The 22,332-nt window shown below is 40.0% G+C and overlaps 1 protein-coding gene across 1 annotated transcript in view; it reads left to right on the forward strand.

The window, feature by feature from the left end:
- Nucleotides 1–22,332, forward strand: part of KMT2A (lysine methyltransferase 2A) — a 76,250-nt gene that overhangs the window by 23,128 nt on the left and 30,790 nt on the right. Inside the window, exons 2-11 of the mRNA XM_065417071.1 lie at nt 2,599–2,668; nt 8,428–11,096; nt 12,521–12,698; nt 13,122–13,356; nt 14,977–15,041; nt 16,237–16,608; nt 17,348–17,421; nt 18,308–18,436; nt 19,449–19,562; nt 21,784–21,930. Of these exons, the coding sequence (XP_065273143.1) occupies nt 2,599–2,668; nt 8,428–11,096; nt 12,521–12,698; nt 13,122–13,356; nt 14,977–15,041; nt 16,237–16,608; nt 17,348–17,421; nt 18,308–18,436; nt 19,449–19,562; nt 21,784–21,930 (4,053 nt within the window). The remainder of the gene's footprint in view (nt 1–2,598; nt 2,669–8,427; nt 11,097–12,520; nt 12,699–13,121; nt 13,357–14,976; nt 15,042–16,236; nt 16,609–17,347; nt 17,422–18,307; nt 18,437–19,448; nt 19,563–21,783; nt 21,931–22,332) is intronic.

Below are 22,332 nucleotides of genomic sequence, written 5' to 3' on the forward strand. Positions count from 1 at the left end.
CTACCCTCCCTTCAGTCTTTCAAATGCACCTTCCACTGTCATTCAGCAGCTCCTCAGGTATAGTCAACAACTTCTGTCTCCTGTCTGATTATCCAGTGTAAGGCTTCATAAGTCAGGGAACCAGAGAGTTAGCTGGGTCTCCCAGCATGACAGGAGGAATCACAGCACCATTAATGTCTGTAGACCTGGGAGAAAATTTTCCCTTTTTCAGTGCAGAAAACAGGGCAGAGGTTTTAAATAGCCTGGTATCATGGATCTTTCCTAACCATCCCACATTAATACAGTATCCGTAAACCTTGCACAGAGATCAACTAGGGCTTGCACCATGGAGAAATACCCCTTTCTGTTGACAAATTCTGAGGCCTGGTGTGGGGAGCAAAGAATGTGGGGCAGGGTGGTTAAAAAATGATGATTAAAAAAAATAAATACAGATTTTTTGTATTAAAATTGGAATTTTTTTTTAAAAAAATAAACTGTTTAAAAATAAATCTGAAATTGTCAACCTATGTTAAGACCTAAGCTTATTATAATTTATTAAAATTATTTAAATAGTGTGTAAGCCCTCCTCAAATTTTAATGACTTGAAGGGTACAGTTATATACAGAATTAGGGAGGAAATCATCTTTAACTTTTGAAGTCAACTCATGCTTTATAAATACTTTACAATGTCATGTCTGTTATTTTCAATTTTTCAGTGGAGCAAATGCTGGTATTTATTTTTCCAAATGTGTAAATATTTTCAGTTTTTGTTGTGCAGGAAAGCTTTTGCCTTAGTTACTTTCGGATTCAATTTAGCAAGCAGATTCAGAAAGAATATTTTCTTCATTTGGACTAGTTAATTCAAGGTTCAGAAACAGGGAGTTTGAAAAAACTAGAAAGCTTGTTTTCCTCCTTAAATCTATGAATAAAAAACGGGTGAGAGGAGGGGATGGGATCTACTAATTGGGAAAACTTGAAGGACATAGGCAAGCTTTTCAAAGTTATTTAGGCATGTAAAGATGCAAATAGGTGCCTCGTGGTGATCTTCAAAAATGCCTACACCAGTAGGTAGGTGCCTAACTCCCATTTGACTTCAATCTGTCAATTCACTAACTACAGTTATGACTTCTTTTGTTTAATAAATCTGTTAGTTTTAAATGCAGCTTGACACGGTTTCAAAAGAAAATCTAATGTCATTAATCACTTTCTTGCATAATAAAAAAAAGTAAAAATTAAGACTCTGAATAAATGTAAAGCTATAGTGTTGCACTAAATTTGATACCTTTTTGTTAGTGGCTATATTTGGTTGCAAGTGAACGTATTTTAATGTTTAGTATGAACAGCCAATGAGAATGAACCTTTCTGTAGGAAAATAAGTAAGGTAAAATGCCAAACAAGATTAAGATCAATGATTTAAGTCCAGGTTTCCTGTTTGCTGATTTAAATCATGATTAAAATTTAGTGATTTAAATCCCTGTGATTGAAATCAGTCCACCCTGGCATGGGTCCTGTCAGTGGCCCCAATATAACTTGGGGATCCCAACCGTGCCAATCCATTAATAAACTTCTATGCACTGGCAAGCCTTATGACCCTGGGGTAGCAGCACACGCTCAATAGCATGATGATAGTCCTGACAGTTGGGTCTAGCAACACCAAACTGGTAAGCTACTGCATCCTGAAGTTCTGCCACCATTGCTGGTCATCCCGCTTCTGCAGCACTGTCCTGTCCCACCAGTCAGTGCTAGTTGGCCACACCCAGAAATGGTATTTCAGATGAAGCTGTTCCAGGAAAACGTCTTGCCAAAGTAACAGCTCAATTTTTTCATCCTTCTCCTCGTCTAGCTGTCTCACTGTGTCTGTCTCCCAACCCATTCAAAGCCATTCAGTAGTTTGAATGATGAAACATTTGGTGGAGCAGTTTGTTTGTGTTAATGATTCTCAGGATTGCGGTATTCAGTAGTGTTTCCTCTACTGCAGTTTGAAAATAGTGCTGGCTTGCAAAAAACAGTGGACTTTAGTTTGAGCCCATGTCCCAGAATTTCAGTAGGTTCCAGTGGACCTTCCACAGTGCAGCATGACAAAAATCCCAGAATGTGTAGGGTCTTGCAGCAGAACATTGCACCATGGGATATTTGCCCAGAATGCTGTGTGGTTATTTTTCAAAAACACAGAGCTGTGTGGGTACAGTGATTTCGAAGGGAAATAGTTTAAGTTGGCATAAACAAAGTGGTGTGGACACATTCTTTCACTATAGTTATACTGGTATAATTGTAGTGGAAAAACATATTAAAAAAAACATTCCAGTGCCAACAAGCCCTTAGGGTAAACTGTGTAGTTCCTACGGGTTAGGTCTTTCTCTCTAGTTTGTGGAGAAGAGTGTATTGTGTCGTACAAGGTACATTCTCATCCGAATGTGCTGTTTATTCCCCTCTCAACTCTTTTGAGCATTCTGTGGCTATACCCCATGACTAGATACTATTTCCTTTTTAGCCACGGTTTGCTGAAGGAACAAGCATTGCTATAGAATAGATTTTCTTTCCTGGAATTTTTTGATGGTAGTTACATTTTTTTAAAGTTCATGCCCATGTTTTTAACTTTAAAAATCACTTTCATTGCAGGATGAGCAGTTCCTAGGTTTTGGCTCAGATGAAGAGGTCAAAGTACAAAGTCCCACCAGATCTCCCACAGGTATGTTTAGCTCATAGGATTGGAAGTTGAGTTACATGTTGTCACTTTGCATGGTTTAGTCATGCCTCTCCCTGTTCCTATTGCAATAGCTTATTTTAACGAGAGCTTGCTGGAAAACAATTGTAGGTCTTTTTGTCCTACTCTGAGTGGACCACTTAGAGAACTGCTGTTCCTGAGAGTCTGTGCTTCACCCGTATCTAGCCCAGGCTGTCCTACTTTAGGATCTGCTCTTTGGCAGGGTCCAGCACTCACAATATAAAGTGCTTCTTAGAGTTTTGTCATCGTATAACAGGAGATATGTCAAGAATTTTTGAATAGAAATAAGGCTGACCTCCTGATCTTTTGATGTGGATTTGGAGTCCTTCACTTGCTCTTCACTCTCCAGTGAGTGTAATTAAAGTGAGAGGAGCCTTTTAACCCACTGGTCTTTTTTTATTAATGAGAGGAGGTGGTGAGCAATGACAAAGCAAGCAAAAATGGAAACAGACGAACTAAAATTAGACCTGCTTAATCTTCCTATTTGTTACAACGTTGTATCTTTCACTTCTGAAATATAAGGGTTGGAGTCTTATTGAAGGTATTAAATTACATTTGGCAGTCTTTATTAAATTTACTTTCACAAAAAAACTCTGAATTAAAGTGAACTTGGGTAGCTTTCTCTGTTGATCTTTTATTATATGGAGATATACCTATCTCATAGAACTGGAAGGGACCTTGAAAGGTCATCGAGTCCAGTCCCCTCCCTTCACAGCAGGACCAAGTACCATCCTTGACAGATTTTTGCCCCAGATCCCTAAGTGGCCCCCTCAAGGATTGAACACTCAACCCTGGGTTTAGCAGGCCAATGCTCAAACCTGAAAAATCATAGACTCATAGGACTGGAAGGGACCTTGAGAGGTCATCTAGTCCAGTCCCCTGCACTCATGGCAGGACTAAGTATTACACTGCTCTACAGCCAAAATGCTTCTGAAATAAATGTAGTCAAACTTTACTAATTCTGGGTCACTGAGAATGAAAATGATGCTTAAAATTGTTGATTGGCTCTAGTTTTCAAGATATGCTATTGGGTCAGTATATACGACCCTTGACTTGGGAATGGCGGAGGATAAGTGAGTTATAAAGGGAAGGGATCTCAATTTAAACCAGAAATTACTAAAATACATCTTTGACTGGATCTATGAATAAATCTGTGACTGGGTTTGGACAGTACTTGCTTTTTAGGCAAAACAATGAATGATGCAATCTGAAGCTGGTATTGCGTCATACATGATATGAATTGCATCGTGTTATTCCTAGAAGTCATGGATGATGCAATCATAACGAAGCTTACATCACTCTGCTGAACAAATTGCCCTCTATCAGCTCTAGAAATCATACAGTGTCGTGCTCTCTTATTTGTCAGTGTTTGATTTTGCAAAGGGACACATTTCTGTTTAGCCAAAGTGAGCAGAGATGCCTCGTACTTGTGTGAACAGTGCAGATCACCACAAACATAGCAGAAGTTAAGTGACTTTTGCATCACAAAAGCGCAGTATAACCAGTATGGTTAAGAAAGCCTATCACCTTTATTTTGGCTGCAAAACTGGAGATCAGGACAAGAGGTGGGCCCCACACATATGCTGCAACACTTGTGCAACAAATCTTCGCCAGTGGTTGAACAGGAAAAGGAAATCTATGCCTTTTGCAGTGCCAATGATTTGGAGAGAGCCAACAGATCATACCAGCAATTGTTACTTCTGCATGGTGCCTCCAGTTGGGAAAGGTGTGTCAAAGAAGAAAAAGTGGACTGTGCATTATCCAAACATTCCATCAGTTATACGCCCAGTACCCCACGGAGAAGGACTGCCGGTTCCTAATGCACCAGAATCATTCTCACTTGAGTCAGACGAGGAAGAGGATGAGGATGAAACTTCTGGTCCTGAGCCATCAATGTCACAGGACCCACATTTTCTCCCATCCTCCTCCTCTGAACCACACCTCATAACACAAGAACTGAATGACCTTGTCAGGGATTTGGAACTACCCAAGAGTAAGGCAGAGCTGTTGGGCTCCAGACTACAACAGTGGAATCTCCTGGCAGGTGATGTTAGGGTTTCCATGTTCCGTGACCGTCAAAAGGATCTTGTCCCATTCTTCTTCATGGAAGATGATCTTGTAGCCTGCAACAACATCGATGGTGTGATGGCAGCCCTCAACATCGTTCACAATCCAGATGAGTGGAGACTGTTTATTGATTCATCGAAGACGAGTCTTAAAGCTGTTTTACTGCATAATGGCAATGTTTTGCCATCAATTCCAGTTGGTCATGCAGTCCATATGAAGGAAACCTATGACAACATGAAACAACTTTTGAGGTGCATAAACTATGACCAATATCAGTGGCAGCTTTGTGGCGATTTGAAGGTTGTTGCTCTCTTGCTTGGTCTGCAGACTGGATACACAAAGTACTGCTGTTTTCTCTGCGAATGGGATAGTCGTGCAAGAGATTCCCACTACATCAAGAAAGATTGGCCACTCCGACAGTCATTGGAGCCTGGGAGGAAAAGTGTTCAGCATCCACCACTTGTTGAATCAAGGAAGTTTTTGTTACCACCCTTACACATCAAGCTGGGTCTGATGAAGAACTTTGTCAAGGCCATTGACAAAACACAAGCAGCTTTCAAGTACCTCCGTGGAAAATTTCCAAAGTTAAGTGAAGCTAAGATAAAGGAAGGTATCTTTGTTGGTCCTCAGATTCGTGAACTTCTTCGAGATGATGCATTTGACCATGCACTGCGTGGCAAGGAAAAGACGGCATGGAAAGCCTTCCAGTTAGTGGCAATAAATTTTCTCGGAAACAACAAGGCAGACAACTACAGGTTGTTGGTGGAAAACCTCCTCAAGGCATACAAAAGCCTTGGTTGCAACATGTCACTAAAGATACATTTTTTGCACTCTCATCTAGATTTTTTTCCACCGAACTGCGGAGCAGTGAGCGACGAGCACGGCGAGCGATTTCACCAGGACATTGCAACAATGGAGAAACGCTATCAGGGCAAATGGAGCCCATCAATGCTTGCAGACTATTGCTGGACAGTGACAAGAGATGCTCCATTTAATGAATACAAGAGACAAGCCAAGAAGCGCCGAGTAGACACTGAATAGGACTAAACTATGTACATAATAGTTTTTTGCCTTTTGTTTCATAATAAATTTTATTTATATAACCCTTTTGCTGATTTTTAAAGTGTTACATAAACAGGACAGGTGAAATATTATCATGTAAAGCAACCATAAACACATGAAAAGACCTAGGTTTACAATTTATGATTAAAACTCTACTATCTACACAATATACACATAGACATAAAATGTAAAAACTTAAATATCTTAGAAACAGTAGCCAATCAGTTGTTTTAATTGTCATATTTGAATTCAGCACATCAAAATACATAATAAATAGCACATTTTATCTCTGAAGCAGATGACTTCTCAAAAATTGTAGACCAGTGTTATCTTAGAAAATGGCAACAATCTATTTATTCCCAGGAATACCAAGTGAGGATGGTGGGGAGCTCCCATTCTGCCTCAATTCCAGTTCTACATGCTGGGTATGTGGCAGTGGGTGGAAGTGTGGGGGAAGGAGATAAAGAGATCCTGTGAAATTTATGCAGATGTCTAATACACTAGCACTCAACCTATTCCAGCTGATTGTACATCATATTATCTGTCTGGCATTAGTTTTATTGTGGAAAATCTCAACAGCCAGTTGATCCCGGTACTAATGATGGTACTAACCTAATATTGTGGAAACCCCTCTGCAAACTATTGCTACTCAGTTATATGTAGCAGCAGTGGCCCTAAAAAAAAAGTTGTAACCTTTTTTCTTCCCCTCTCATTACATTACATTTTTTTTTTTGAGAGAATGGCCCTGAAATCATACGATTGAGCACGCACACAGTTCTCTTTAAACTCTAGTAGTAGCGTCATCAAGATGTAATTTAAAGAAGTCTACAATTGCTTTTTCCAAGTACCAGCCTGGCATACGTAGGTTTCAGTTTATTTCTAAAAAACCTTAAGGACTTTGAGGGAGTGAGCTTCCTCTTCCATTAGGAGGATGTTTTGAAGAATTTTTGAATTGTAGTTTAACAGGAGATGACACTTGGAACCAGAGAAGCCATGAAAATTGGTCAGGTTCAAGTCCACTATGAAGATGACAAATCCTGTGCATGTTCTTTGGCTGGGAGTCCCTTTCTGATGGAATGAAGTAATGGATTCACTGTAGTTCCTTGTACTCCCCATTTCCATGCTACTTTGATACTATGACATGCTTTCTTTTGGAGACCTAGAGACAATTCCATCTTACCTAAAAGTTGTATGTGTTTGTGGAACAACAACATAAAACCTACATCCAGTCTTTTGATTCAAATCGGCAACTGTTTAGAACTGACTCTATCATGGAGCAGGGAAGTTATGTGGGAAAGAGAGAGTGAAACTGATATTAAAAGGTTAGACTAACATTTGAAGGGAGACTAACAAATGAAATGTGAGTAAATTTATGCCTTAACTGAAGGTGTGGTGAGGTGTCTTTTGCTAATGATGGTCTAGTTTCATGAGTGTGTCCAACCCTATGGTAGGCTTAAGTAGCCAAAGGGAGAGATGGGTGAACATAACTTGCCAGTGAAGATATGATGCATTTCTCTGAAATACTGACACAAAAGTAAGTCTTAATAAGGGTAACCCTTCTGACATGCAATCAACACTGCCTAATCTGGGTTTTTTAACTCCATTTTGTTTAGTGTCTCTGATCTGATTTAGTGAGCCAATGATACATCCTTGATATGAAACTATTCAACATTTGAATTTGTGATGGAGGGCTTGTGAAGAAAGGTGCAATAGCTTATTATACTTCCTTTCAGCTCTGGAGCCCTACGTTCAGATTTTGATTTGGTTGCAAGTGAATGAGTTTGATCGTCTTAACCTAGACTTGATTGGATAAATGTCCCCATTACAATATTCTACACAGCTTGGCCCAGACAACAATGTCTGCTAAGGAGAGACTTTGTACTGCAATCATGTGAATGTCTCCAGTAGTCGCTGACGTGCATTGGCAGAGCTGTGTGGGGACCCAGTGTGGACTATAGGTTGAGATTAAGGTGCATTGGCAGACGTGGATAATGAAATCTTGCACAACACATGCCTGACACCAGTTCCGAGTGTAGTGACAAACACTAAATTTACTCCAAAATTAAAACAAAACAAAATCTTGAATTAGTAAAATATCAGTTTTGATTCACGCTTTTCCCAAACGCTATTCTTGGCGTGGTGGTCTTTGTATTAGCAGTGGGGGTGGATGATAACCAAGAAAAATATTTTTTTTTAAATGAACTAGTTTTGAACTTTTTTCATTCTTTGTATATGATGTTTCAGGAAAGTTAATCTTGGGAGTTACTGTTCACTTCAAAAAATTGTTTTTGGTATTTGTTTTTATAAATGTAAAAGTTCTTTTGGAGGAAAGATATTTGTACTTAAAGTATGTTTTGGAAAATAAGCTCTTTATTATAAGCGAAGTGTTTTGTTTGTCTGTGGCGGAACCCTTTTATGTACAGTTCTTATTAATAAGTTGTATTCATAGTGGGTTGGTGGATCAAAATTATGGTAGCTTGTTCTATGCATGTAAAGTGACTTGTGATGAATAAAGTCAAATGTGACCTGGATAGTGTTGGAACAGCATACAGAAAAGCCTAACATGTGCTCTGCATTCTCTACTTCCCCCTCAGTGAAGTCGAGTCCACGAAAACCTCGTAGGAGACCCAGAAGCAGTCCTGATCGAAGTTCAGCTGCACACTCAGACTCTTCATCAGTGTGTTCCCCCCTGAGCAAGTCTGAAACCATGTCCATGGAAAAGGTAAAGAAGAAGGAAATTAAAAGTGGGGAAAAGAGACGAGGAAGACCTCCAACACTTAGTAGTGTGAAGTTCAAGTTATCACAAGTAAAGGACACATCAGATATTCATAAAGGGAGCAAAGAAGCAAAAGAGAATCTGAAGAAAATAAAAAGGGCACCGTCCACTACATTTCAGCATGCTGCAAAAATCAAGAAGTTACGAACTGGTAAACTCTCCCCACTGAAGTCTAAATTCAAGACTGGAGGGAAACTTCAGATTGGGAGGAAAGCGGTTCAGATTGTGCGCAGGAGAGGAAGGCCACCGTCTTCTGAACGTTTAAAGACTGCCTCACCACTAGTCATTAATTCACAGCTGGAGAAACCCCAGAGGGTACGTAAGGAGAAAGATGGCACACCACCACTTACAAAAGAAGAAAAGACTGCTGTCAGACAGAGCCCCCGCAGGATTAAGCCTGTTAGGATTATTCCTTCTACCAAGAGGACAGATGCAACAATTGCTAAGCAACTCTTGCAGAGGGCTAAAAAGGGGGCACAAAAGAAGATTGAGAAAGAAGCAGCTAAACTGCAGGGTAGAAAGGGAAGAACTCAGCTCAAAAACATCCGGCAGTTCATCATGCCAGTTGTGAGTGCTATCTCTTCGCGGATCATTAAAACACCCAAGCGATTCATTGAAGATGAAGACTATGATCCTCCTATTAAAATAGCTCGCCTAGAGTCCACACCAAACAGCAGGTTTAGTGCTACATCTTGTGGGTCCAGTGAAAAATCAAGTGCGGCTTCTCAGCACTCATCTCAGATGTCTTCAGATTCCTCACGATCTAGTAGTCCTAGTGTAGATACATCTACCGACTCTCAGGCGTCCGAGGAGATGCAGGCACTTTCCGAAGAGCGCAGCAATACTCCAGAAGTTCATACCCCGTTACCTATTTCTCAGTCCCCTGAAAATGATAACAGTGATAGGAGAAGCAGGAGGTTTTCAATGTCAGAAAGGAGTTTCGGGCAAAGGGCAGCTAAAAAACTGTCAACCTTGCAAAGTGTGTCCCAGCAGCAGTCCTCTTCCTCTCCTCCTCCACCTCTGCTCACTCCTCCCCCACCCTTACAGCCTGCTACTGGCATCTCAGACCACACGCCGTGGCTTATGCCTCCAACAATACCGTTGGCTTCACCTTTTCTGCCCACCTCTGCTGCACCCATGCAAGAGAAACGGAAATCAATTCTACGAGAACCAACATTCAGGTGGACCTCTCTGAAGCATTCTAGGTCAGAACCACAGTACTTTTCCTCAGCAAAGTATGCCAAAGAAGGTCTCATCCGTAAACCAGTGTTTGATAACTTTAGACCCCCACCACTGACACCAGAGGATGTTGGTTTTGCATCTGGTTTTTCAACATCTGGTGCTACGGCTCCAGCTCGCTTGTTTTCTGCTCTTCATTCTGGAACAAGATTTGATATGCACAAAAGAAGTCCTCTGCTTCGAGCTCCAAGATTCACTCCAAGTGAGGCCCACTCCAGAATTTTTGAATCTGTAACCTTGCCTTCATCTGTTAGTCGAACCACTGCAGGAACTTCTGTGACAGGCATATCTTCTAGGAAACGAAAGAGAAGAGTGTTTAGCCCGATCCGATCAGAACCCAGATCTCCTTCGCACTCCATGAGGACAAGAAGTGGAAGACTTAGTACCTCTGACCTGACAACTCTCACCCCTCAATCTTCTGTCTCTTCCTCACTAACTAGCATGTCTGTTAGTTCTCTTGCCACTAGTGCCTTAAACTCAACTTTTACTTTTTCTTCCCCTCCCCTGACCCAGTCTGGGGAATCAGCAGAGAGAAGCCAGAGACAAAGGAAGCAGATCAGCACTCCAACTGAGCCTTTCTCATCCACTAATCCTACTCCTCTGTTTCCCTGGTTCACACCAAGTCCCCAGACAGAGAGAGGGAGAAATAAAGACAGGGCTACTGAGGAACTGTCCAAAGATAAAGACGTTGACAAAAGTGTGGAAAAGGACAAGAGCAGAGAGAAAGACAGAGAGAGAGAAAAAGAGAACAAACGCGAATCAAGAAAAGAGAAAAGGAAAAAAGGGTTAGAAATTCAGAGTAGCTCTGCTTTATTTCCTGTAGGTAGAGTGTCCAAGGAAAAAGTTAATGAAGATGTTGCAGCAGCATCTTCCGCTAAAAAAGCTGCGGGGCGGAAGAAGTCTACAGCAATAGATCCTGTAGCAGATGCTTCCGCTGTGGCTCTTGTAGATATGACAGCTGGCAAAACCAAAATGCCTAAGAAAGGTAGAGGGGGCTTAGAAAAATCAGATCTAGATCTAAGCCCCACTGTTCCGCCCCTGGAGAAAGACAAAGCCCTACGCCTCTCTGCTCCTTCGTCAAGCACTGTTAAACATTCCACTTCCTCCATCAGCTCTATGTTGGCTCAAGCGGACAAACTTCCAATGACTGATAAGAGGGTGGCCAGTCTCCTAAAAAAGGCTAAAGCCCAGCTGTACAAGATTGAGAAGAGCAAATCCCTCAAACAAGCAGATCAGCCAAAAGCACAGGTATTCTTTCAGACTTATTCATGAGCGGGCTTTACGGTGCATTTTGTTTTGTACTTGGATTGAAAATTGTTAATGTCATTCAGATGCTGAAAGAGAACAAATAGCATATTAATTTGAATAATTGTTAGAGCAACAGATGGTAACTAATTTGAAAACGAGAAGCACTGGGCAGAAGTTGAGGGGGAGATAAAGCTGCTGGAGTCAGTTCAGGATGGAGTTGCACACATTTTCTGAGAACAGTGCAGTGTAATTGCTTAGTAGATTTTTCTGGCCAAGTCTGGTGGAGATGTTCATCTAGTGTATGTTGAGCTTATAAAGGCAAGGCTATGGCAAATCATATAGTCATCTCTGGCCCCTTGATTTATGTTTCTGGTACCCCACTTGCTTACAAAGCTGACATCCAAAAATGACAGTGGTCCTGAGCTGATTTTTGTTTAAGGTGCGTATTGCCATGTTCTCAGTCTCGTGGGATGGAAGTGAGATCCCATGGGATTTTGCATCTAAAGGAATGGGACCTCACACATCCCTCCTTCTTGGCCCCAGTGTTCTGTCAAATGCTCTCACTGTAGTCCATTTTGGCTACTAAAAAAGTAGACATCATACAGACACATTTTCAGGTAATGGTTCCTATTTTTGGTTTAAACCAGAATTTGGCCTGCTGTCAGTGGTAATATTCAGGAATTGCGGAAAATAGATTTTTTTCAATAGAAAACCTCCAAAGTTTTTCTCCCTGCCATCAAGTTCTGAACCCTCCCACTTGTCTACTCTATACCACTCCATGCACTGTTGGCCAGTTTCACATTAGGGGAAAATGACTTGTCCCTAAAATTCGACTTTATGGGAGTATATTTGTTCATCAGAAATAGCCCTGAATCTTTGGGGGCAAATCCTGGGAGAAAAAATTAAATTACTCGATTTCTTTTAACAGCAGGGATTAGAGGCTGGTTGTGCTGTAATTTCTAGAACCTTATAAGGGGGAATACAGCCTTATTTTCATATGTCCCACTGACTACAAGGCTTTCAAACAGCCTGATTCACTTCTCTGTCAGGGTAATTAGACTGGTAGGATGCGTTAGCCTCTTTTATCCTAATTATCTGTGCCAGCTCTGATGTTTTGGTACTGATGCATTTTACATGAGTATATAGTATTAAGGAATTCAGGTCCTTGAAGTAAGAGGTTAAAATTGGTTATGGAACTCTAGTAAACATAATAAGCGTTCTGCTTTACTTTTCTCTAAAGTACGTCTTCACTGGGAAGGAGGCTATGAAAACTATAGCTGACTCTCAAATTCTTATGTGACCTGCAGTATGAGCATTTGGTTTTAACCACTACCTTTTTCTTTAAGTGTGCTTGTTGTATTTTCCAAGTACACTCAGAATGCCTTCTTCAGAAATGCCTATGTTCTTGCACACCTGAAACTTAGGGTCAAGAGAGTGATTCATCAGAGACTTCAGTGCGAGGACCACGAATAAAACATGTCTGCAGGAGGGCGGCTGTAGCACTAGGCCGTAAGCGGGCAGTGTTTCCTGATGACATGCCTACTCTGAGTGCCTTACCATGGGAAGAACGAGAGAAGATATTGTCTTCCATGGGAAATGATGGTAAGTTCAAGATTTTCATCTTGGGGTCTGTGGATTCATACAAAATTTTTATGCTGTTGCCCATTAGTTTAGTTTCTTGTGGGGCAATTCTTATATGGTTGAATATATGTTTCTATAGAATGGACAACATGCTGCATAAGATTATACAGGGGAAGGTCTGAGTTAAACAGATTTCAGATATTTTTAATAAACTTCCAGTCTAAAAGGTAATTCATTAATCCGTTGACCTCTGTTCATTTGATATTTCATGGCACAAAAGTTTTATAAGTTTTTCTCATCTGAAATCTTAAACAAAAAACACTCAACTTGTATGACTCTGAGGATGACCTTACACTTTTGATGGGATGGATGATTTCTGAGTAAACTTGAAACTTCTGAAATGGTGCTGGTGGCCGCTGAATTCACAGCAGATTTTTTTGACAGATAAGTCATCAATAGCTGGCTCGGAAGAGGCTGAACCTCTTGCTCCACCTATCAAACCAATTAAGCCAGTTACCAGAAACAAGGCACCCCAAGAGCCTCCAGTGAAGAAAGGTCGGCGCTCAAGGCGCTGTGGGCAGTGCCCAGGCTGCCAGGTTCCAGAGGACTGTGGTGTCTGTACTAACTGTCTAGACAAACCGAAGTTTGGTGGGCGCAACATAAAGAAACAGTGCTGCAAGTAAGTGTATATTTGACAAGCTGTTTAGCTAACCCTTGTGTTGAGAGAGGAAGCCCTGGGATTATAGGTGGAGATTTTCTCATTCACTGCTTAGAAGCAGAGTTAACAGGCTTTGAAAGGAATCCCTTTTGTTCAGTCTTGGCTGGTGTTGGGTAGAGGTAGGTAAAGGACAAAAGAAAAGAAAATTGCTGGAGTATTTTTGCTCTGAGTTGTGGACACCTCTTCTTCTCTACTGCTCCCCCTACTTTACTGCACTCCCCAAAAAAACTTGAGAGGATTGTAAGGCATGTGATAGAGCAAAATGCACTGATACTTTATAGGTAATTTAATAATTGCAGGCAAGATTGAAATTTATTTTCTCAGATAATATGTAAAGAAGTGGATTTCTTGCAGCATATGATATTTATCCAGTGTGTATTTAACATGCAGTGAAGGAAACTCTGGACATTGGCTGAAAATATCACTTTTGTTTCTTGATCCTTTTTATCAGTTCATCTAAACATTTTTGTGTACAAACATCCCTGGATTTGGAACTTACCTTCCTCCTTTCTACAGTATCTGCATTAGACTGGTTTTACCAGCCTGGATAATCTGTTTGAGAAGGCAGCAAGTGAAGTGGCATAAATAAAGATTGTTGTGATATGAAGGCTATTTATAAAGTATAGCTGTGAGAATTGCTGCATAGCATGCATCTGTGTGAAAACAGTTTGCAGAGTACAATCTGTAAGTAGTCTGTCTCCAAGCAGCTTTGCCCTGGCCCTGGACAAGGTTTCAAAACCCGGGGTCCTGCTGCAAGAGCTAAAGGAGAAACAAACGCTAATTCAGTAGACAACAGATATTGTATTCTTAATTTTACATGAAATCTAGGAATTTAAGTTATGGCAAAATAACAACTTGATGACCTTGTCTCATCCCACTCTGTATAAATGAAGGGGCTGTTCCCATGTGGGAAGGATTCCTTTCTTATGAACCAAGTCCAAATTAAGTCACCAAATGGTTGGCCCTGCCCTAATTAGCCTTAATCAAAATTCAGAGAACTTGCAGTTGATGGATTTGACATTGTTTTCCAGATCTTCTATGCCTCTCAAATCCTAGTATATGAGAAAGGGCTCTGATAGAGATATCACCATGATGCTGACAGAGCCACTCCGTTTCTTGTGTCAGAGGGGTAGCCGTGTTAGTCTGAATCTGTAAAAAGCAACAGAGGGTCCTGTGGCACCTTTAAGACTAACAGAAGTATTGGGAGCATAAGCTTTCGTGGGTAAGAACCTCACTTCTTCAGATGCTCACTTGCATCTGAAGAAGTGAGGTTCTTACCCACGAAAGCTTATGCTCCCAATACTTCTGTTAGTCTTAAAGGTGCCACAGGACCCTCTGTTACTCCGTTTCTTGTGGCACTATTCACATACCTTTACATTGGATGATTGTAGTAATTATGAGCCAAAAGGAAACTCTAGGATTCCTCAGCCTTAACACTTTTGAAGAAAAAATGAATGGTTCAAAAATGGTAATGGGAATATTGACTGGTGTGAAAAGGCTTTTTCAGCAGCAAACCCTGCTGAAGGGCGCTGCTGTCGTATATCAGTTTCTGATTGTTCCAACTTATCCCTTTCATCTCAGGATGAGGAAATGCCAGAATCTGCAATGGATGCCTTCAAAAGCTTATCTCCAGAAGCAAGCTAAAGGTATGCAGTGTGTATAATGGACCATCCTTTTGAGAAGTGGGAACTAAATCCATATCTGAAGCTTTTGTGGCTGCATTGAGCAGTAGAGCCAAAGACATAAGATGCGTCTCGGACAAAATATTGCAGGGAGCATGATCCTGTAGCCCATACCAGAGTTTCAGGGGAGGGTACAGAACGGGGCAATTCTGGAGTGATCCATTCCTGTCTTCTGTCAGTCAGAGGTTTAGGGTCACCCTGAGTGTGGATTTGCATCCATGACCATCTTGGCTAATAGCCATTGATGGACCTACCCTACGTGAACTTTATCCAGTTCTTTTTTTAATCTAGTCATGCTTTTGGCCATCACAACATCCCATGACAATAAGCTATGTGAAAAAGTACTTCCTCTTCTTTGTATTAAACCTGCTGCCTATTAATTTCTTCAGGTGACCTCTGTTTTTTGTATTGTAGGAAAGGGTGTAAATAACACCTCTCTATTCATTCTTTTTGTTCCATTAATAATTTTAGAGACCTCCACCCTTTTAGTCATCTCTCTTCCAAGCTGAACAGCTCTAATCATTTTAGTCTCTCCTCATATGGAAGCTGTTACATACCCTTGATCATCTTTGTTGCTCTTCTCTGAACCTTTCCCAGTTCCACTGTGGGTTTTTTTGAGATCAGGTGACCAGAACTGGACACTGTTTGAAATGTGGGCATGCCATGGATTTATATAGTGTCATTATAATATTTTTCTCTTATTTTCTATCCCTGTCCTAATAATTCCTAACATAGCATTAGCCTTTTTGATTGCTGCTGCACATTGAGCTGTTTTTGAAAGAACTATCCACAATGACTACAAGATCTGTCATGGCTTGTAACAGCTAATTTAGAACTCATCATTGTATATGTATATTTGGGATTATTTTTTCCAATGTGCATTACTTTGCACTTATCAGTGTTGAATTTCATTTGCCAATTTGTTACCCAGTGTTGTGAGATCCCTCTGTAATTCCTCACAATCAACTTTGGACTTGACAATCTTGAATAATTTTTTATCGCCTGCAAATTTTGTCAAATCACCATTCACCCCTTTTTCCAGACCATTAATGAATATGTTGAACATGACAGGTCCCAGTACAAATCCTTCAGGGACCCTGCTGTTCACTTCTCTCCATTGTGAAAACTGATAATTTACTTCCTATCTTTTGTTTCATAGTTGTGAAAAAGAAAGAGAAGAAATCCAAGACCAATGAAAAGAAAGAGAGCCATTCTGGAAAGAACCAAGTGGATTCTGGACAGAAACCAGCTCCTCAGACTGTTTTAGCAAAAGAAGATAATGCCTTGAAGAAGAGCAGTGAACCTGCCCGAAAGCCAAGTGAGGAGAAAAATGAAGAGGGAAATACCTCTGTCCCAGTGTTGGAGTCCAAACAGGTCACTGCTTCTGGTGCCAGAAAAACTGGCAAACAGGCACCCCAGCCATTGCAAGTTCCCCTTTGTCAGCCGCCTAGCTCAGGACCACTGAAAAAAGAAGTATCTAAAACCATACCTAGCGAGCCCAAGAAAAAACAGACACCCCAACCAGAATTAGGTAAATGAACAAATGTAATGAAAATAATCAGTCACTTGTTCAAAAACAAACTAAAAACTAGATTATTATGTAAGAACTGAGAGTATTGTATATTGACTATTAAACATCATTGAACAGTATAAAACTGGAAAATATTTTATATACTGGCGGTATCACTCTAAAATGTTTTGGGAGATGTTTGTTATTTAAATTGGATTTCTTTACATTAAACTTAATGTGTGTGTGTGTGTGTGTGTTTGAGAAGGGATAAGGATGTCTTATCTGTATGTTTGAGTTTTCCATTCAAACCCTGGTAACCTTAAAACAGAGATTTATAGTGTTTAGTTAAACTTTTGTTGTTATCCATAGTGGCACATCACAGTAGAGTGAAAGTGCTAAACAAAGACGAGAATCCCTACCTGAAAAAGTGTAGTCTAACAGATATGGACTGTTACTATATGGGCAGTTTTGGGGCAGTCTGTCAGTGTTGCATGTGTTATGCTCTGGGGAATCAGGTGGGTTTTCAGGAGTGTTTTGTGGGGAGTGCATGTTTGCGGTGTTGTTTAGGAGGCTGCATAAAGCATAAATGGTGGTGTTTAGTCACTAAAAGAGATAAGGGAGCAGTTGGGAGTAAAGATTGGGCAGATCAGGGAGCAAGGCCTAAAATATCTTTTCCTCAAGTGCATTATTTCTCTTCTGTTTCCTGGAAGTGGTTATTCATTCCAAGATCTAAACATGTGATTTTTCTTTCCTTCCCTAGGCATAGAGCAAAGCAAACAGAAGAAAGTTACTCCCCGTCCAAGTTTCCCTGTGAAACAGAAACCAAAAGAAAAGGTGAGATTGTTGTTGGTTTTTTTTAACTACGTATTCAGCAAATTACAAGAATTTCAAAATTAGTTTCTATTGTCAAATACAGGTGTGCAACCCTAACTTACCTTGTTGTGGGCTTTTCATGATTAGGTAAAGTTATTACTGTGACCAGCATTTTTAGAATTAAACCCAATCAGAATTAAATTCAGTTTCTTGCCCCTGGAATGTCAATCTAAAATAGACTTCAGTTTGATTTCTATCATGTTTCCAGATCCTTTAAACACTTTTAAAGGAAGAAGTTTCCATTACTTGTCCCAAGGGCAGAGTTTGCAGTTTCTTACCCCTCCAGACAAGCCTTACAGATGTAAAAGGCTCCTCCTACCTCCATTGTACCAAGTTCCCAAATGACACAACATGCATTTAAGACATAATTGATGCATGTCAACTTGTTTTACTAAGAAATCTAAGTAACTGCAAAAATGAGTTCCATTTTAACTAACAAAATATGAACAATTTTAATTTTTAAAAACAAGTGTGATGTTTTCTTTGAAAAACAAACGAAACTGCCCATTTTTTAATTCCATTTTTAAAAAATGGAAAATTTGTATAGACATTGATTACCCACAGAGTTGCCGCAACATAGTAAGTTAAATACCAGCATTGTCTTGGATGACAGAATGTTGTGATTTTAGAATGCAATACAACAAGCATAATTCTGTGCATGAAGTGCTCTAAAAAGGGTTTGCAAAACTGATCTTCTGCTTCCACTTTCTGTAAGAACCTTAGTTCTGAGATGCACTCAGCTTCTTTGTATAAGAATTATCAAAGATTTATTTACTCTGGTCAATCCTTTCGTAAAATAATTATTTGGGGTTGGAATAAATGCAAATGTCTTTTCTTTACTCTTTAGGAAAAACCTCCTCCAATCAACAAGCCAGAGAACAGCACACTGAATTTGCTCAGTACTCTGTCAAATGGAAGCAGTTCCAAGCAAAAGGCACCTACGGATGGAGTCCACAGGATCAGAGTGGACTTCAAGGTAAGGGGTAAAATATCTTGGAAATATTTTGAGTGTAATTGGCTGTAAAATAAACATTTGGAGCGGTTTTCCCCCTCAGGAATGCTATTCTTGACTTTTTAAGTAAGTGATGTACTGTGGTATGCTCTATTCTAAGATGGTATCAGTAGGAACCTCAGTATCTCTCTGAAAAGTCTTTCTGCTGTTGGAAGTTCTTCCATCTTATTCATAGATTCATAGATTCTAGGACTGGAAGGGACCTCGAGAGGTCATCGAGTCCAGTCCCCTGTTCTTCTTTATTACAATGTCAGTGTTGGATGAAGAGACTATTAGAACTTTAAACATAATTCTCAATATGAGAGCGAGAACGGATGAACAGGAGTTGCATTGTCAAGGAAGTAATTTCATCAAGGTGGAACTGTAAAACCATGACAGTTACTTGAGTAAAGAGAATTGGATATTCTATTAATCCTGTGTTGTTCACAGCAGCACTGGGATATGTTTGGGAGTTAAACAGTTGAATTTTGCATCTTTTTTTGTACATTAGTCACTTAAATATATAACATAATCAGCACTTTCCTAATCCACCGTGGGAGTGGTAGTCTCTCTTCTCCAGACTCTCAAGAAAAGTTTTAAAAGCAGAGGGTGTACTGAGGTCTTGTATTACTAAGACTTCATACTTTTATAAAATATATTACAGTAAACTGTGAAGTATGATTAGACTAATCAAAACATAGAATTGTGAACATTAGTGTATAAAGTATGCCTTGTGATATGTTGTCCTTCTTATATTCACTAACTAATACACAAACCTGTCAGTTACAGTGGGTCCACTCAGCAAGAATTAGTAAAATGTGACTTCTGTTTTTAATTTATATTATATGACTGGACCTAAGGTATGAGTTTTTAAATGTTTTGAAACTGAAGCTGCTTAGGTACGCTGACTAACAGCAGTTGTGCAAATGTTGTGCTATACTTTTTTTTCCTAATGTTGCATTTCTCTTCTGCTTGATGTACCCTTTTGTGCTTTCAGGAGGACTGTGAAGTGGAGAACGTTTGGGAGATGGGTGGGCTAGGCATTCTGACCTCGGTACCTATCACTCCCAGAGTGGTCTGCTTTCTCTGTGCCAGCAGTGGACACGTGGAGGTAAAGCATCTTGTTCTGCTGTTGATCTTAGAATGTTTACAAGCACCGAAGTGTTCAGCAATTGTGTATGCATTTCCTTTTTTGTTAAATCATATTAAACAAGAGGAAATTCAGGCTATAAGCTGTAACTCCATCCTTTGCTAACCCTGTTGTGTCCGACAGTACCTAAACACATTGTATACGAAATCAGCTACTGTTTGAAGAGTTCTGTAGTCCTCCAAAAGAAGTGATCTGATCTATGTTAGGTATTAGGGTAACATTTTTAAAAACACCTAAGTCCCATTTTCAAACATGACTTAGGAACACAAATCTCATTGAAAGTCAGTGAGACTTAGATGCTTTTGAAAATTTTGCCTCACATGTATCTCAGCCTGTTAAAAGTTTCATGCAGTAGGGGATATGTTTGTCCCTGAAAAAAATACCTGTAGTGCTTTGTGACCACCAAGACAGAACAGGACACCAGTTGAAACTTCTGAGTAGGGCTGTCAAACGATTACAAAAATTAATCGCACAATAATTCGCACTGTTAAACAACATTAATAGAATACCATTTATTTAAATATTTTGGGCTGTTTTCTACATTTTCAAATGTGTTGATTTCAGTTACAACACAGAATACCAAGTGTACAGTGCTCACTTTATATTTATTTTTGATTACAAGTATTTTCACTATAAAAAAAATTGTATTTTTCAGTTCACCTTATACAAGTACTGTAATTCAATCTCTTTATCATGAAAGTTGAACTTACAAATGTAGAATTAATACTGTTTTATTTTTGAATGCAGTTTTTTTTTCTACAGTGTAAAATTTTAGAGCCTGCAAGTCCACGCAGTCCTACTTCTTGTTCAGCCAGTCGCTCAGACAAATAAGTTAGTTTACATTTGCAGGAGATAATGCTGCCCGCTTCTTGTTTACAATGTCATCTGAAAGTGAGAACAGGAGTTCATATGCACTCTTGTAGCTGGCTTCACAAGATATTTACGTGCCAGATGTGCTAAAGATTCATATGTCCCTTCATACTTCAACCACCATTCCAGGGGACATGCGTCCATGCTGATGACAGGTTCTGCTCAATAACAGTCCAAAGCAGTGCGGACCGACGCATGTTCATTTTCATTATTTGAGTCAGATGCCACCAGCAGAAGGTTGATTTTCTTTTTTGGTGGTTTGGGGTCTGTAGTTACCTCATTGGAGTGTTGCTCTTTTCAGACTTCTGAAAGCATTCTCCACACATCGTCCCTCTCAGATTTTGGAAGGCACTTCAGATTCTTAAGCCTTGGGCTGAGTGCTGTAGCTATCTTTAGAAATCTCACTTTGGTACCCTTCTTTGCCTTTTGTCAAATCTGCAGTGAAAGTGTTCTTAAAATGAACGTATGCTGGGTCATCATCTGAGACTGCTATTACATGAAATATATGGCAGAATGCGGGTAAAACAGAGCAGGGGGCATACAATTCTCCCCCAAGGAGTTCAGTCACAAATTTAATTAGCACATTATTTTTTTAATGATCATCATCAACATGGAAACATGTCCTCTGGAATGGTGGCCGAAGCATGAAGGGGCATACGAATGTTTAGCATATCTGGCACGTAAATACCTTGCAACGCCGGCTACAAAATGCCATGTGAATGCCTGTTCTCACTTTCTGGTGACACTGTAAATAAGAAGAGGGCAGCATTATCTCCTGCAAATGTAACCAAACTTGTATGTATTAGCAACTGGATGAACAAGAAGTAGGACTGAATGGACTTGTAGGCTCTGAAGTTTTACATTGTTTTGTTCTTGACTGCAGTTCTGTAACAAAAAAAATCTACATTTGTAAGTTGCCGTTTCCTGACAAAGAAATTGCACTACAGTACTTGTATGAGGTGAACTGAAAAATACTGTTTCTTTTGTTTATTGTTTTTACAGTACAAATATTTATAATAAAAAATATACACTTTGATTTCAGTTACAACACAGAATGCAATATATATGAAAATATAGAAAAACATCCAAAATATTTAATAAATTTCAGTTGGTACTCTGTTGTTTAACAGTGCAATTAAAACTGTGACATGGGTGCTTAAAGTGGTTTGTGTGTGAATTCCAGTGTAAAATATTTGAATGCAAATACTTGTTCTGTGAATTCTAAACCAGAGTTAGAAACAGAATAGAGAGCAGTTGGGTTTGGTTGAGAAGTCAACGGTGTTTGACATGCTGATGTTTTTCCCCCTTGTAGTTTGTGTATTGTCAGGTCTGTTGTGAGCCCTTCCACAAGTTCTGTTTAGAAGAGAGTGAGCGCCCTCTGGAGGACCAGTTGGAAAACTGGTGCTGTCGTCGTTGCAAGTTTTGTCATGTATGTGGAAGACAGCATCAGGCAACAAAGGTACTAAGAATAACAAATGTGACCATTTTGAGAGTGCTGTTTTCTTTGCCCATCATAGAATCATAAAATCATAGACTATCAGGGTTGGAAGGGACCTCAGGAGGTCATCTAGTCCATCCCCCTGCTCAAAGCAGGACCAATCCCCAACTAAATCATCCCAGCCAGGGCTTCGTCAAGCCTGACCTTAAAAACCTCTAAGGAAGGAGATTCCACCACCTCCCTAGGTAACCCATTCCAGTGCTTCACCACCCTCCTAATGAAAAAGTTTTTCCTAATATCCAACCTAAACCTCCCCCACTGCAACTTGAGACCATTACTCCTTGTTCTGTCATCTGGTACCACTGAGAACAGTCTAGATCCATCCTCTTTGGAACCCCTTTCAGGTAGTTGAAAGCAGCTATC

This window comes from Emys orbicularis, chromosome 15, assembly GCF_028017835.1.
Source record: "Emys orbicularis isolate rEmyOrb1 chromosome 15, rEmyOrb1.hap1, whole genome shotgun sequence".
Lineage (NCBI taxonomy): Eukaryota > Metazoa > Chordata > Testudines > Emydidae > Emys > Emys orbicularis.